The sequence below is a fragment of the Brassica napus genome, chromosome C4 (genome assembly GCF_020379485.1).
Source record: "Brassica napus cultivar Da-Ae chromosome C4, Da-Ae, whole genome shotgun sequence".
Lineage (NCBI taxonomy): Eukaryota > Viridiplantae > Streptophyta > Magnoliopsida > Brassicales > Brassicaceae > Brassica > Brassica napus.
In genome coordinates, this window is record NC_063447.1 from 59,961,125 (window position 1) to 59,977,844 (window position 16,720).

The 16,720-nt window shown below is 33.2% G+C and overlaps 2 protein-coding genes and 1 long non-coding RNA gene across 3 annotated transcripts; 2 read left to right on the forward strand and 1 right to left on the reverse strand.

The window, feature by feature from the left end:
* Nucleotides 1-57: 57 nt before the first annotated feature.
* Nucleotides 58-2,908, reverse strand: LOC106394101 (serine/threonine-protein kinase ppk15-like). Its single transcript, XM_048755168.1, has 7 exons — nt 2,442-2,908; nt 1,775-2,306; nt 1,300-1,579; nt 1,115-1,222; nt 772-1,050; nt 537-680; nt 58-454 (listed from the first exon to the last, which is right to left on the reverse strand). The coding sequence occupies exons 1-7, from the start codon at nt 2,692-2,694 to the stop codon at nt 275-277; spliced, it is 1,776 nt and encodes a 591-aa protein (XP_048611125.1). The 5' UTR covers nt 2,695-2,908; the 3' UTR covers nt 58-274.
* Nucleotides 2,909-5,363: 2,455 nt separating this feature from the next.
* Nucleotides 5,364-9,570, forward strand: LOC106395424 (probable protein phosphatase 2C 30). The gene is made up of 4 exons (XM_013835885.3): nt 5,364-6,116; nt 6,197-8,947; nt 9,017-9,196; nt 9,280-9,570. The coding sequence occupies exons 2-4, from the start codon at nt 8,252-8,254 to the stop codon at nt 9,442-9,444; spliced, it is 1,041 nt and encodes a 346-aa protein (XP_013691339.2). The 5' UTR covers nt 5,364-6,116; nt 6,197-8,251; the 3' UTR covers nt 9,445-9,570.
* A 2,054-nt stretch (nt 9,571-11,624) lies between these two features.
* On the forward strand, nt 11,625-16,478 carry LOC125585674. The gene is made up of 5 exons (XR_007322665.1): nt 11,625-12,907; nt 13,383-13,421; nt 13,507-13,615; nt 13,719-13,976; nt 14,069-16,478. It is a non-coding gene; the product is annotated as an uncharacterized LOC125585674 (long non-coding RNA).
* The last annotated feature ends 242 nt before the right edge of the window (nt 16,479-16,720 follow it).

Consider the following 16,720-nt stretch of genomic DNA (forward strand, 5'->3'; position numbering starts at 1 on the left):
TTTATTTGTATTTGAAGGTTGTATTGAAAATGTTATACATTGTAAAAAATGATTTGATACTACTATTAACAAAATATTCTTATTGCCAAAAATCTTGTATTTACAATGTGAAATTAATGTACACAGTTCTTTACACATAAACCTTACAATTACTGGATTTAAGAGACAAAAAGACACAATCAAGATCCCCAGAGGAAAAAGAAACAGAACATAAACAATGAATCATAAAAAAAACATGCAAACACAAAAAAAAAAAAAAAAAAAAAATTCAAGATCAATTGTAAGAAGAAGAAGAGAGCCAAGGATGGTTAAGTGCCTCTAGAGCTGTTGGACGTCTCAATGGATTTATTTCAAGTAGACTTCTTACAAAGTCTAAGAACAATTCATCACTTACATTTAACTGATCTTCCAAGCAAGACTCTTCTGTGATTATGTATTCAATCTCATTCCTCTCCTATTACACAAAAACAACAGCAACAATGCATCAGATTTGAGCAACAAGTCTTCTTCCTATGGTTAAAACAAGATTACTTTACCTCGTTTAAGTGGTAGAGATCAAACTCTTTGGTGAAGTACTTATGCGTCTCTTGACCTTTCTCTAGCATCTCCATTTCTATAGGACCTAAAACCGCAACAATCCGAGCCAATATCATTGCTACTGCTTCGTTTGGAAACAGAACCTGATGAACACATAAACATAAACTTATACATTGATCAATTCTTGTCACTTAGTTTTTAACATTTATTGTTAAGGTTTTAACCATACAGTACCTCACCAGAGCAGAGCTCTGCTAAAATACACCCAAGAGACCACAAGTCAATCTTTTCATCATATGGAAGTCCAAGAATCACTTCAGGAGCTCTATAGGAACGTGATTGTACATACAAGCACAAGTTGTCAGAGCGGAAACAACTGCTTCCAAGATCAATGATTTTTACCGCGCATTTTTTGTAACTCTTTATTAGTATATTCTCTGGTTTAAGATCACAATGTATGATTCCTAGTCCATGAAGGAACACAAGGGCTTCCAAACATTGTCGCATTATAACCTGATGAAACAAAACATTAATAATGATCATAAATAAAAGATGGTTTTAAACATTAATAATGAACCTGAAGTCTGCTTAAGTTAAAGTATGGTTCTCCTCCGGATTCTTGGTTGAACTTCTGGAACTCATATAAATTTGCACGTAGAAGTTCACACACAATGAACAGATGTTCCTGTTCCATACTCTCAAGGCTTAGAGACTTCTTGAGAAAGAAAAAAAATGTTAGTTTAGTCTTTCTTGATCTCTTACTTGGTGGTAGAAGTAATCATAGAGACGCAAGATGTGATGTTCATCAGCAGGATCATGCTTATTGACATGTTTAAGGAGTTTAATCTCGTCTAAACTCTGATCAAAGAAATCTTTGTCGTTCTTGATAATCTTGAGGCAAACATCGACACCGTTTTGAAGATCATGCGCCTGAACCACCTTGCTAAATGCAGCTGAACCAATGTATTCTGTAATGTAGTATCTTCCTCCAATCACTGAGTTGAGTACAATTGGTAGATCCTTATTCGCTTCGAATCCCGTCCTATAAGAAAAGTTTACAACACATTATACTAGAGACAAAAGACTCCCAGATCGGAAATTGAAAGGAAATCTTAAATAGTATATAAGATAGATAGTCACTCCATTTATCACCGATTGTTTTTACGTAGGAATTTCATCTAACTTAACACATTATACACATTTCAGCTCATGCCATCTCTTCAAAGCATCATCGTACCTATTTTTCCAGTGAATGATTCTAAGATCAAATACTTCATACTCGTCTTCTTCAAGGTCATGAACAACATTAACCTTTTCATCGGTTACATTCACCTCATCACCAGTCTTCAAATCATCATTCTCCTTGGCATCTTCTTCACAACTAAACCCCAACAGTTCCCCATCAAAACACTCTCTTTCTAGACCAATGTAATCATTAGAGTCATCTTCAAGATTGTTGATAAGAAAAGTCTTATCTAAGTAATCAAGACTTGCTTCAGTTTGCGATCCTTCTGATGATTTATCGTAGACACCAAGATTATTATTCTCAAATTGGTTGTCTGTTATGAACTTATCCTGTGTAGGTGCAGGGAAGATGAAGAAATCAGATTCTGTAAAGGCAGGAGACATGAACTCATCATCTTCTGTCTCTTCTTTGTTCTTGGTCTGTAAGTAAAACTCACTCCACTCGTGATATGTACGCGCCGTACCAAACTGAGACATGGATTCAGATGATGATGATGAACCATCTCCATACGGATTCACAAACCCTGGATTTAAGCAAAATCATCAGATTTTGAGCTTCTATGTGTTGAATCAGAATCAAGAATCAAGAATCAAGAACCAAAAATCATGAACCAAAAACTAAAAATCAAGATTTAGCCATGTTCAATTTAAAATGTTACCAGAAGTGTAAGAGTCCAAGCTGAAAAACTCGTCGTCTGAAGAAGAGTCCGACCCTTTATTGCCGGAGAGATCAGGAGGAGGAAGAGGACTCGCCGTAATTCTGATCGGCGGAGGAATAGGAAACAAAAACTTCTCGAAGTCAAAAGAAATGAGTTGATTTTGCTCGTTGATATCGTCTCTCAGAGCAGACTCCGCCTCCGTTAAGCCGTTACGTCGGAGAAACTGAAGCACGGATTCAACATCCATCTCCATGGACCACCGTGCTAGAGAAGAGAAAGTTTCAAGATCACGTGATTGAGAACAGAGTTAAACACATTGTTCTTGATAAGCTTTCAAGACTCTCCCATGGTCTCTGATGATTACTTTTAATCTCTGATCTTCTACTACTACTTGTTCTTCTCTCTGGTTGGCTCTGTAGGACCAAAGCTAACAATAACGGACATGGTGTGATGTCTTTTCTCACCGGCTTTTTTAGGAGAAAAAGGTTTCTTCAGGGTACGGTATTGTTTTGTTTCAACGTCGAGGTTTCTTTTTTTATTATTGAAGACACGTGTACTAATGGTTATTAGCCACGTGTAAGTATCACTGTCTTTGGTGTATTTGAATTTATTTTATAATGTTTGTACCGACGGAGTTATAACATTTATTTTTGTCTTGTAATAGGGACAAATCGAATTTAAAAGTTTAATAAAATAATGAGAAAGGAAGAATCTTTCAGATGATTGTTATTATTTTACTTAAACAATCTAAGTTCAACCTTATTGGAAGTTTCTTACTCCTAGATTCTTAAAATATATGTATATGTATGTATATATTATATAAACGTATGTAATTGCAGAGTTCTAAGCTTTACGGGAAACCCAACCGAAAATTTCTTATTTAAGAAACTAAAAAACTTTCGGTTGGATTTCCCGTAAAGCTTAGAACCCCGTAATTACATACGTCTATATAATATATACATACATATACATGTATTTTAAGAACCTACGAGTAAGAAACTTCCCATAAGGTTGCTCTAAGGTTTTATTTATTACAATTTTATCAATCGTACACCATCATCACATTTCCTAATCTCATATCTCTTAATTAGACTTTTCAATGTCTAGTATATAACTATACTTTTATAATAATACACGGAGATAAGTTCTTGTTAAGATATCGTCAATGTTGGATATGAAATCATATGGCATAACTTTATAATAAAATGGCAAGTGGTTTCATCCTTGATTCAAAGTTATGATCATGTTGGTCTTGGACCCTTTGTTAGAGAACATTTTTTAATGTGAAATCTTATTCGATGTTCTGATAACCACTAACTTTATAAACATATTAAGAATATATATCCATGACCCATGTAAAAATATAATATAATAAATCTCTGTATGGATATTTCCAACTATGCAATAATATAACTTTTTCTTTTGCCTTTTTTTTTATAGTTTTTTACCAAAGTATTTCCACTCCTTTTAAGCTTTTTACTACATGAATTAAAAGTTGAAGTTGTAGAGTTGATTTTGGACTAATCTTTATCTTAAGTTTAATTATTACTTTACAAGTACCTACACCAAACCGAGTAGCCACAATTATTATGGATTGTGTAAATCATAATTTATTTGCTTTAAGTAGAAGATAGTTCACACATCTCCGTGTATATAGGAAGTAGGAACATAAACATGAAGATACCAACGATATATTTGGTTAGGTTTTGTGAAGTCCAAGTCCAAGAGTATCAGTTTCTCCATTCATCGATAGACGCTGCTTGTTTTTCTAGTATATTTTAATTTGGTAAAAGAATAAAGTTACTATTATTTCTCTCAAAGTATCTAAATTATGCTCAGAAGACATACATAAATCTAGAGGCAGCTTCTGGAAAATTAAGATTTAATAATAAGAGTGATAATAACAAAAGAAAGAAAGAAAAGATCTGGTAAGACGTCCATGTGGTGGATGGACTAATCATGGTTTTACTAGTAGCTGTAAATAATCGTAATTATTAAATATTTTGCTATGATCAATATAAACCCCACCGAGTCCAATTATTTTGTTTTCTCAGCAAAGCCACTAGTGCAACCTATATATCAGCTTTACCACGTGATCACATTTTGATAACTTTGTTTTGTTTTCCGCTAAAAAAATTAGAGCTTTGCTATTTTTTTTTTTTTTTTGCAATTTTAGAGCTTTGCTATTTGAAAAATTAATTCTTATTGTAGATTTTCTAGCCCGGTAATGATTTTTCTAAAGTAAATTTTTTTTTTCTGAAGTAATTTTTGCATAAAAGATGTTCAACAAAATGCATTAACCAAGTGTAGATGTGTATATGAACATTACTGACTCACCCAACAGTAATTGATGTTAGAAAGTATCGTGAACCTGATAAATCTCTGATCAATGCTTGCTTGCTATAATGATTGCAAATGAGAGAGTATTAACCAAAATTTATTATTAGTTCTGAAAGTCTCTGAGATTGATATTCCGCTTGTCTTAACATAATTTTTTTTATGAAGCTGTATTTTTTTGAACTGTATAAAGCTGTATTTTTCATTAAAACCATCGTGAATGTGATTGTTCTTATAATATTTGCCCAAACGGAGTCTCACTTGTGTGTTACCTATAATTTGTGAAACTGAACTTAGTTGTCAAATAAAATAAGGTGGTGATTCTAACAGTCCTTCAACACTAAGATTATAAACATTAACCCACCACCAAAATGTAAGTTATCTCTTCGCCACCAGTAATTCATTTTTAAGCACCTCACCCTATGTAATATACAAGAAAAGTGGAAGTCAACACACTTGGGTACTAGATAACAAATGAAACACTATATATCCAAAAGCATAAATAAAACGAAAACACACACGCATGGTCATCATCACCTTGTGGAACTAAACAGGAACTTTATGACAGGAAACCAAACGCGCAAGTATATGGAAAGATTAAAACGAGACACTTACACATCCAGCCAGGAAGCTTTAGATTAGGTATTGGTCCTGGATTTGGTTCCTCCATCTCTTCTCTTTGATCCTCAGCTGGCTTGTCTTTGGTGCTCATACCTTTTTTGCGTCTTGATAAGTGGAACGACCCATGTGGGATCTTTTTTCCAACACGTCATCATCTGATATCTTTCAGTTCCTAACTGCTCCATCCTGGTATTCCCTCCTCGGCTCCTCCCTTAAACAAATTATTCAAAAACATTAATCCCATTACTATAGTCTAGATTTATAACTAACTTGACACATAAGCATTGAGCAGCCATGAAATAAAAGAAATCTTAAGCGAGATGCTATTGAGCTTCGAAGCTTCTGCCTCCAGTGCCTCCTGGCACGACGGTTTCTGTTGGGTCCTTCCTAGATGGAGAGAACCAAGTGGGCATGAGACATAATAATTCTCATGACCTTAAGTAATTAGTGATGTTCCCCTTTGCACTGTAGACTCACAATAGTAGAGTTTAGAGAGCGAGAGACAAAAGAGAGAAAGAAAAGAGAAAGAGGAGAAAACTCGTCCGGCTATTTCATGATCGGGCTGATATTTTGTGGAAGCTTCTTCAGTCAGTGGGTTAGAGGTTCACCGAAGAGATTTGGATTTCAACGGTTGGTTTTTCTGTTGTCTGGGTTTTAGTGAAGCTGGTCGTCACAGTTCTTCAGCGGGATAGTCTTGGGTGTTTGGTAAATCCGACGGTGAGATCTTCTCTTCTTGAGCTGAAATTTGGCATAGGTATTGTTGACTTGTTTATCTTGGATTTGTACGGTTTGATTAGTCTCTGGATGCCGGAATCCTTGTGAGCTGAGGTCGTTTGGTTGCTGCCGGTTTTGAAGCTTTGTGTTGCTCTCTTGTTGTTGTTGCTTGTGTTGGTGATAGCTCTTTGTAGCTAGACTCTCTGTTCTGTTCAGGCTGTTGAACAGGGAGGACGTGGTTGTACTCATACCATTTATATAGTGGATTTTTGAGTGGACTACGGTCTCGTGGTTTTTCCTTCTCACATCGAAGAGGCTTTCCACGTAAAAATTGTGTGTCTCATTTACGTTTTTCTGCATATCACATCCCGTCATCGTCAAAGTATTTTTTTTCACAGGTTCACACAAGGTCAGGGGAACACGACCATTAGTATTTCCGCTGCGCCGTGTGATTTTCCCCAACGACGGTTTCTCCCTTCTTGGCTTCTCGTCTAGCTATTTCTTCTCTTGGTGAGATGCTATAGCTTTTTTACTTTCAACACAAGATTTAAAAGCGATTGGATATATTTTCAATTTTATTAATAATTACATTTGATATATTAATATTCATACATAAAATTAGTCTTATAATATTATATTTAAAAGTTTATAATATTATATATATTTACAAATCTTGTATAAATATTTAATTTATATATTATTTTAGAATTTTAGTATTTTAAAAAATATTTTTTCTTTTAATTATTTTACGAATCTTTATCCGGATACCCGTAAGTAATATAATATTTACACGAATATCCGAAATCCGGATATCTGGAAGCCACCAATCCGGATCTAGATATTAAATCTACGGATCCGAATACCCTAAATTTCTCAGATATCCGGATCCGTCTCACACCTATGTGCATAGGCTCCTAGCATATTATTATAGAAATATCTTTTTTCATTTAATTTAATTTTCATAGATACATAAACTATATCAAAAAAATTCTTAAACACTAAATTCTATGACAAAAAATAGAGTTACAAAACAAGTCATCCATATTGTTTTCCATGGAGTAAAACATATTAGACCCAAACGTACAATCAATAAGAAGAGTCTTATTTTTAGAAAGGCATATGCTCCAAGTCTATTTTTCGTATTCAAGTCTATTGATGAGTCTTATTCACGGATAGTACATTCCATCAAATGTGGGGTACGTATTCATATCCTAATTTAATTATTATCCATAGACTATTATTGACTTGAAAGGTTGATGATTTCTACTAAATTAATTAGCAACAAATTATTGTTAAAAAAAATCAAATAGTATTGATATATGTTTTTTTTTGAATAACTCTGGTATCTGGGCAGTCACATTCCCAACTATCCCCCGAAAGGGGTCCAGCGCCCCCAACGAAAGGAATGTTAAATCCGTTGTGGTCAAGGCTCGAAGCCGGGTGGCGGGCAGTACAGCTGTACCTCTTTTACTCAACAAATTATTGTTAAAAAAAATCAAATAGTATTGATATATGTTTGCATCTTATGTTTATTATATAGTAAATGGCGTGAATAACCTTTCTTTTACTACTATTTCAGTTGAAGTTAATATCACCAAAGAAATATTGCATTTTTTCAAAATTCTCGGATGATCATAAATAATTTTATTTAATCCATTTCAGAGAAAAATAAATCATCCGACGCGTGAGGATATGTATAGCTCACCATTCAAAGCTTAAAAATGGGAACATTTGGTAGACCGTAATTAATGACTTAATATGTATATTCAATGGATGGCACATAAATCACCCACTATTCAAAGCTCAAAGATCACACGTGATCACATAGTCCAAACCAACTAGATATTCAAATATACAGAAACCTCGTTATGGCAAAACAATAAAGCCTCTTACCAAATTAAAATATAGCCAAAACAAATATGGTAACTTTGATACGGACGTGAATTCGAGACTTGGTCACTATTGTGTTAATTAGCATGCAGAAAAAGAAATAACCGTCCTTGACCATTGACCAACACTTGGTCCTATATATAATAACCGTACACTATTCCGCTAATTCACAAGCTCCTTTCCTCTTTCTCATACCGTAAGCAACAAGAAACACATTTAATCAAAAGCTAACCCTATTTTATAACTCAATGCAACTCTCCAAGGATCAAGAGACGCCGCCGTCTTCGCCTCGCTCACCACCACCGAAGCTGAGTACGGTGGCGTGCCCCTCAAGAAAGCCAAGGGAGAGGACTTCGAGCCCTTTTTCTGAGGTGTTGAGACGCAAGCGACCACCGATGCTTAACCGAGAGTTGTTTCCTCAGGCTCCACCGTGGAGCAGAGAGGCGGTGAAGACGCCGCCGTATGAGGATGTTGAAGCTGAGAAAGATGGAGTTTACTCCGTTTACTGCAAGAGGGGAAGGCGCAGATCTATGGCGATGGAAGATAGGCACTCCGCTGTGGTTGATCACGACGGAGGAGGTCGTAGAAAGGCTTTCTTCGGCGTTTACGACGGTCACGGTGGATCCAACGCGGCGGAGTTCGCGGCGGAGAATCTCGGTAACAACATTGAGGCGGCGGTGGCGGCGGCAGCGAGATCCGGAGATGAAGGTTACTCGATTGAGAGAGCGATAAGAGAGGGTTACCTCAAGACGGACGAGGAGTTCTTGAAAGAAGGCTCGGGAGGCGGCGCGTGTTGTGTAACCGCTCTTATATCGAACGGCGAGCTAGCGGTTTCAAACGCCGGAGATTGCCGGGCGGTGATAAGCCGCGCTGGAGTTGCGGAAGCTCTTACTACCGATCACAGTCCTAATCAAGAAAATGAACTCAAAAGGATCAGAGCATCGGTGACTATTACTAACAAATCCGGTTTAGTTTGGTTTGATTCGGTTAAATTAAATTTTGTGTTTGTATAGGGTGGTTATGTTGACTGTCATCACGGCGTGTGGAGAGTTCAATGCACGTTAGCCGTCTCACGTGCAATAGGAGACGAGTATCTCAAGAAGTGGGTAATAGCTGAACCGGAAACCAGAACATTAAAGATTAAACCGGAATTGGAGTTCTTGATCTTAGCATCTGATGGCCTTTGGGATAACGTAAGCATAACTCGAAATGTCTCAAACTTGATTCTTTTGTAATCGTCTATGGTTTGAATGCTGAACCGGATTTTTCGTGATAGGTAACGAACCAGGAGGCGGTTGATGTGGTTCGACCATACTGCATAGGCGTGGAGAATCCAAAAACACTTCCTGCTTGCAAGAAACTAGCGGAGCTATCGTCTAGGAAAGGGAGCTTGGATGATATTAGTGTCATCATAATTCAGCTAAAACAGTTTGTGGCATGATTCTAGTATTCAGCTAAACTTGATTAAAATCATTAGGTCTTGACTTATTGATAATTATGTTCGGTATTTATATGTAAATATAAGTTTCAAACACAATTTCAAACTTTTAATATTATTATTCTTGGGGATATCAAGATCCAAGCGTCTTTAGCTTGCGATATGTTCCCTATATAAAGTGGAAAGAACATAACTTATAATGAAAAAGGCACCACCCATTTTACAAAAAAAAAGTGTGCACCACCTAACCATTTTGATTCTTGACAATTTGAAACGACTTTATCAATCCGCTCGGTTAATTATCATTTCAGTTGTGTTGGTATTCTAATTATGGTACACATTAAACAGTTGATATGATTTCTGCAACTAGTGGTATCATCGGTCAGCAAAATAGTATTTGTTTAACTCTATGTTTATTATATATATATATATATATAGCTTTAAGAACATCAAATTATAAAAATTGATTTTAAAGAACAATGTATAAGAATTCTTATTACAAATAACATTTAATCATGCGTTACATTACTAAAAATATTATTAAATATAATTATAAAAATGGATCGAATATTTTAGTTAATAATTTAAAGTCAATAATCAATGTTTTGAAGTCAATAATCAATGTTTTGAAATCGATAATTTAAAGTCAATAATCAATGTTTTGAAATCGATCGAATTTTAAAAAAATTTAAGATAGTTTAGGTTGATGAATTTTAAAATCTCTACAATATGTTCTAGATTTTGAATTCATTTATGTATTCAAAAGAGTCCACAACATCTAATCTATTAAAACTGAAGTACAATTAAAAATTAACCCTTAATTCACTATTTTAATTACATCTTGTGCCATCGTCATTAAGTATAGTTCTTTACTAAATAAATTGGCTTTCAGGTCTTTTACCAACCGGGCTTTACCAACCCAACTCGAAGACCACTATAATTAATCATTTCTTTGAACCTCGTACCAGGCTACAACTCGGTTGAGTTTACCTCAACTACTGCGTTTTTTTCATTCCTTGGATATTTTAGAACATTATACAATACATTTTGTAATTACTTAAAACACAAAAGCATTACCAAACCTATGTGTAACATTACGTACATTTAGCATAAAAATGCATATTATAAATGTTACTCGGTTTACATCCAGTTGTGAAATTAAGTTCTGGTTTAGTGTTAAGTTATAGACATATGGACTTGCATGGAGTTTTATTTTACTAAGTGTACTGCACGTAATATCTTTGTAGTTACAAAATGTTCCTAAAATCAATCAACTACCTACTAACTTAGGAGGTGTTATTGGTTTATATATTTTGATTGATTTAGAAATCCATATAGCATTTATAAATCCAATATATGAATTTCTAAATCCAAGTAAAATATGTAAATCCGGAGGTTTTCTCTCGGATTTGAGTCTTTGTATTTTTAACTAAAAAATCCAAACAAATCCATTCAAATCCATTATAAAATCAAATATATTAGTAAATCCATACGATTGAATAACACTTGATTTGATACAGAATTTATGAATCATTAAACCAATAACACATGATTTTAATACAGATTTGAAAATCATAGAACCAATAACACTAGATTTAGTTCGGATTCTCAAATCCATTAAAATACAACAACCAATAACCCCTACTTAACAATACCCTAAGTTTCAGCTACCACATTAACCACAAATATATCACCGAATATTTATTTTCCATATAGTATCACATAGATACAAAATAAATGGGTGGAAACTCCCTTAGTCCAATGGTTTGACTAAGGGTTCATTAATACTTCTACACCAGCAGGTCCAGGTTTCAATTTCCGGAGAAAGCGATTTATTAAACAATTATGCAGGCTACGGAGGAAATGCTTACAAAAGATCTTCAACATGGTGCAAGTAAACTCGGCCAGGCGTGATCTTCGTAGGACGGCTCAGGTGATGCAGTTAGGCGTATATCTTTATAAGGCAGGTAGTATTGTCGGTTGTCGGATCGTCTATATATATTTATATATATATATATATATATATATATATATATATATATATATATATATTTTTAATTTTCTTAACAGATGTGTTGAAAAATATTATAACAATATCTTAATTATCAAAATTTGTATATAAATATTTTCACTAATTTTGTAATTAGTAATGAAATTAATGTTATTATACATTAATATATATATACTCACTTATCTTTTATAAAATGAAAAAATTATATCAAATTTTACTATTTTATAGTTATATCTATCATTTTAAAATAAAATATTGTATTTAACTAAATATGATAAGATTATTTTAAACTGATAAATTAATATATTTTATTTTCACAAACATTAAAAATTTATGCTAGAAATATAATAAGTTGGTAAAACGGGTTAACATTAGTAAATTAGATTATTCATGTATAAAATTTACTTATCTTAAAATTATATATATATATATATATATATATATATATAGTTATTATCTTAAATGAATAAACATAAAAAAATATTGATAAAGGAAATCTAACGATTTGAATTACAGATCATGATCATAATAATTGAATAAAAAATAATATTAAAATATATATAATAAAAAATATCAAATATATGTGATGATTTGAAATAATTAATTAATTTACAGCATGAAAACTATCAAACTGTTATATTTAAAATAATTATATATAAACATTTAACAGTGTGTTGTGCTATATACTTACACGCCAAACGGTTTCTGCAGAAACAGTGTGTTGTGCTATTGTAAAGAAAGAGACTTTATGAAACAATTTTATATGCAGAAACCGTTTGGCATATTGAAAAATGGGTAAACTATTAAAGAGGTGACGGAGAAGTTCGTTGAGAGATACAGTAACATTAAATTTCTGCAAGAAGTTCGTTGAGAGATACAGTAACATTAAATTTCTGCAAGGCTATGGCTTGACTGAGACGGCGGCTATAGTTGCTTCTATATTTACTAAAGAGGAGACTGAGAGGTACGGATCCTCTGGTTTGCTTGCTCCGAACGTGGAGGGTAAGATTGTGGATCCGGATACGGGTCGGGTCTTGGGGGTGCATCGAACCGGGGAGCTCTGGCTCCAGAGTCCTACCGTGATGAAAGGTGATTGATTCTTTTCGAAAATGTGTTTTTGTTTTTGGTATGAAACTGTTTTGAGTTGTTTTTAAAAGGTTCTTTCAAGAACGAGGAAGCTACTGCATCTACTATTGATTCAGAAGGATAGTTGAAGACTGGAGATTTGTGTTACATTGACGGTGAAGGTTTTGTCTTTGTTGTTGATAGATTAAAGGAGCTTATCAAATGCAATGGTTATCAGGTAATAAACAAAAATCTTTCTTAATGTGTGGATCATCTTTTGTAAAGTTGGTGGGTTTTGGTAATGGTTTAAAATGTTTGTTAGGTTGCTGCAGCTGAGCTTGAAGCATTGTTGCTTGTTCATCCAGAGATTGCTGATGCTGCAGTAATACCGTAAGGAGCTTTTTCTTTTAACATGATCCATCACTAAATTCTTCTCTTTTTAATGACATTTTTTCTGTAGCTTTTTACTTTTTCTTTCTTATGTTTTTTGAAGCATCCCTGACTTGAAAGCTGGGCAATATCCAATGGCATATATCGTAAGAACACTTGGAAGTAACTTATCCGAAGTGAAATCATGAGCTTCGTAGCAAAACAGGTTTTTTCCAACCAATGCATATACCCTTTTTGTCATAATCCAGTGTGGTTCCTACGATTTATTCTAAGTTTTGTTTGGATTACTTAGGTATCGCCGTACAAGAGGATACGTGAGGTCAAATTTTTGGCTTCAATCCCCAAAAATCCCTCTGGAAAATTTTTAAGAAGAGAACTTATAAAGCTCACAAACTCGAAGCTCTAGCAAACCACTCTATCTTACACTTCACCGTTAGTTAACTCATTTATTTGGTTAACCGATTTTCTCTTACAGAAATCTCTGTCAAAACTGAATATTGATTTTGCTCAGCCTGTGAGTTCTCTCCTCTCGCTGTGTCGACGTGTTCCTCTTCTTGGTGTCTCTGGTTCTCATATCTGCTATTGTTGCTTTTGTCTAGAAGCAGCAGGTCTATTCTAAGTCGCTGCGTCCGAGTTTCGTTACGGTCCGAGCCATGTCAGAGTCTCAGACAGCTCTAAAGAATCAGCCACAGTCCTCGGCCTCCTCTGGTTTGTTTTTGTGTTAACCTGAAAGTTCATATTCAGAGATTGATTTCAATTATATTATGTTTACAATATGGTTTTTAATGTAACATGGGCGTGTGTACATCAGGAAAGAAGCAAGCTTTGATATCTTTATCTGACAAGTAGGATTTAGCTACTCTTGGCAACGGTCTTCAAGAGTGGGTATGTCTTATTTCATATTTTTTAGTTATGTTTCTGTTCTAATAAGTGTTTATGGATTGAAAAATGATTCCTTTTTTCATCTCTAGATACACTATTGTTTCTAGTGGAGGAACTGCCTCAACCTTGGAGAATGCTGGAGTCTGTCACTTCCAAAGTCGAGACGCTTACTCATTTCCCTGAAATGGTAAGTTTCATTCTTTAACTGGTGGTAATGATTAAGCAGTTGAGTTTGGTATATTAAGCTTACCTCTCATTTTGTTTTTTTTTCCTTCTCAGAAAAGCAGCTTGATGGCCGTGTGAAGAGTTTGCACCCAAACATACACGGTGGTATCCTCGCTAGAAGAGATGTGGAGCATCATATGGAAGCTCTTAATGAGCATGGCATTGGTGAGTTTGGACATTTGATTAGCCTTTATTTTCTAAGGCTGAGACAAGTTAATCTGTAGTATTCCTTCGTGTTAAATAGCTTCATTTTGTTTTGTATTGAATGACGGGTACATTTGATGGAAATTTATTGTGGAACCGAACTCTTCCTCCGCCATCTCCAATAAGACCTGAAAGATTGGATGCTTCAGATAATCCAACGGCAAAACAAACCTCATGTCTTCTCTGGTGAACACAGAGAAGTGTCCTTTCTTACACTGCCTCCACTTCTCCATCATATTGGTGAGTTTAAGACTCTTGCAAGATCCTTTCTTCATATGTTTCGACTCTGATGTCTCTGCTCTTTGATCGGTTACCAACATAATACCGTTGTGTATACTATTTGTTAGACTGTTACTGTCTGAAGCTATACCTTCCTCTCTCTCCATGTATATATACTACAAAACGTGATTAGTGTTTGTGAAAATATCTCGAACAAAAAATATGATTTTAAAAATAACTAATAAAAAGAATATGAAATTTTTTTAAAAAATAATTCAATAACATAAAAATAATTTTGAAAATAAGAATTTATTTTACAATAACAAATACTCCGCGTGAAACACGAGAAATACGAGAAACTAAAAAAATATTATAAAAATGGAATAAGTCACATAATTTTAAAAGATTTTTAACAATTAATTGAGAAAAATATAATAAAATAGAACTAAAAGAATTAATTATAAAAATAAATGAAAATTGTATTTATTTAATAACACATTAAAGAAACCATATGCAAATAAATGTATTAACTTCATGAATTTCAAAGAGAGTTTCAATACAACTAATTTAATACTGATATGAAAATAATTTTTTTGTAATTACAAATTTTAAATTGAAACGTAATAAAAACGATAAGATATAGGAGTATAAATGAAAGTGGAAAATATAAAACAAACCAATCAAAATATTTATATTACCAAAATAAAGAAGAACACATTTCTATTGAAATCATCTCAACCATCAACGTATAAATTTACTTAATTTCAAAAAGTAGTGAAAATTCATGATAAAACCCTATAAAATAAAGTAACCACGAAAATAGTTATTCAACCCACATATATCCAAACTTTCTCAAATAATAACAACTATTAAACCAATTATACATACTTAACCAATGTGTTTTTCTTTGCTTTTAATTTTAATTGTAATATAAAGAATTTAAAATATCCCAAAACCTTTCATTTCAGATGAATGACTCTAAAATTCAATGTATGAGATAACGTAAGAAACTATTTACTTAATCTATACAAGAATTATTATTAGAAAAAAACAAATAATTTTGACTTTGAAACAAAACTACCACGAGACTAAAACATCTTCACATATTAGCAAACAACAACTGTGGTGAGGTAACTATCTTTATGCCATAATTTTGTTATGCACATGAGAACATGAGGAATGCATGAAATTTATGGATCGTCATGAACAAAAACTAACATGTCACGGGCAGACAAATGCTGAGATAGATCAAACGTTCCTTATGCGGTGTTTCTTTATTGAAAAAGAAGTGTTATGAGACTAATATGATCTTTACAATGCCACCACATCTCAATAATCTTGAAAAATGAAATATTGATTGTTATTATTATAAACAAATGGAGGATTTCTTAGTGTTGGTTTTACGGTGATTGATAAGTGCTTACACTCATCGGCCACTACTCAGTTTTCACACTTTCCAGTTTCAATGTGTTCTTATTTTGATTAGCTTTGCACTAATACATTTTTTCTCATTTAATTTAACATTTTACTTTTAATAAGAAATGCAACTTCAAATAATCACCACTTTTGTTCTAACAGCATGTCGAGCATGTCGAAAATCTAAGATTTAAACATAAAGGATAATTACTTTTATAACATACATAAAAAATTACCCACAACCAAATCCGTCACAACCTAAATATTACAAATCACAAATAACATATCAAATACGAAATCAATTTTTTTTGTAAAATGAAACAACATGAAGACATTTGAAGCCCTCACAACATAACAATGCCACAACTCTTTAATAAAGAAACAACTATTGCAAACAAGCAAAATATATTTTATCACATATAATTTTTCTTCACCTAAAACTTTCTAAAAGACAAAAATCATTATCATATACATCTATTGCAAATGTAAACCAAAAACACAACTCACAAAATCATACAAAAAATAATAACATAAATCACAAGTAAAATATATCCCGTCCGCAAGGCGGGCCGGCCCTAGTTATTATATAAAACTTGATTTTTCAAAATTGCTAATTAACATGATCGCGCCACATAACAATTATATATTTTAAGATTGTATCATGTGTTAATTTATCTCATAATTAAAAATATATATACTAAGATATCAACATAAACAAGTTTTATTAAAAACTAATTATAAATATTATTTAATAGCAATTTTCTTTTTTCAAAATCCTAATCAAAATATAATTGCAAAATATTATTTGATAATAATTTATCTTCTGATATTGTGACATGTGTTTAAATATATAATGATTAAAAATAT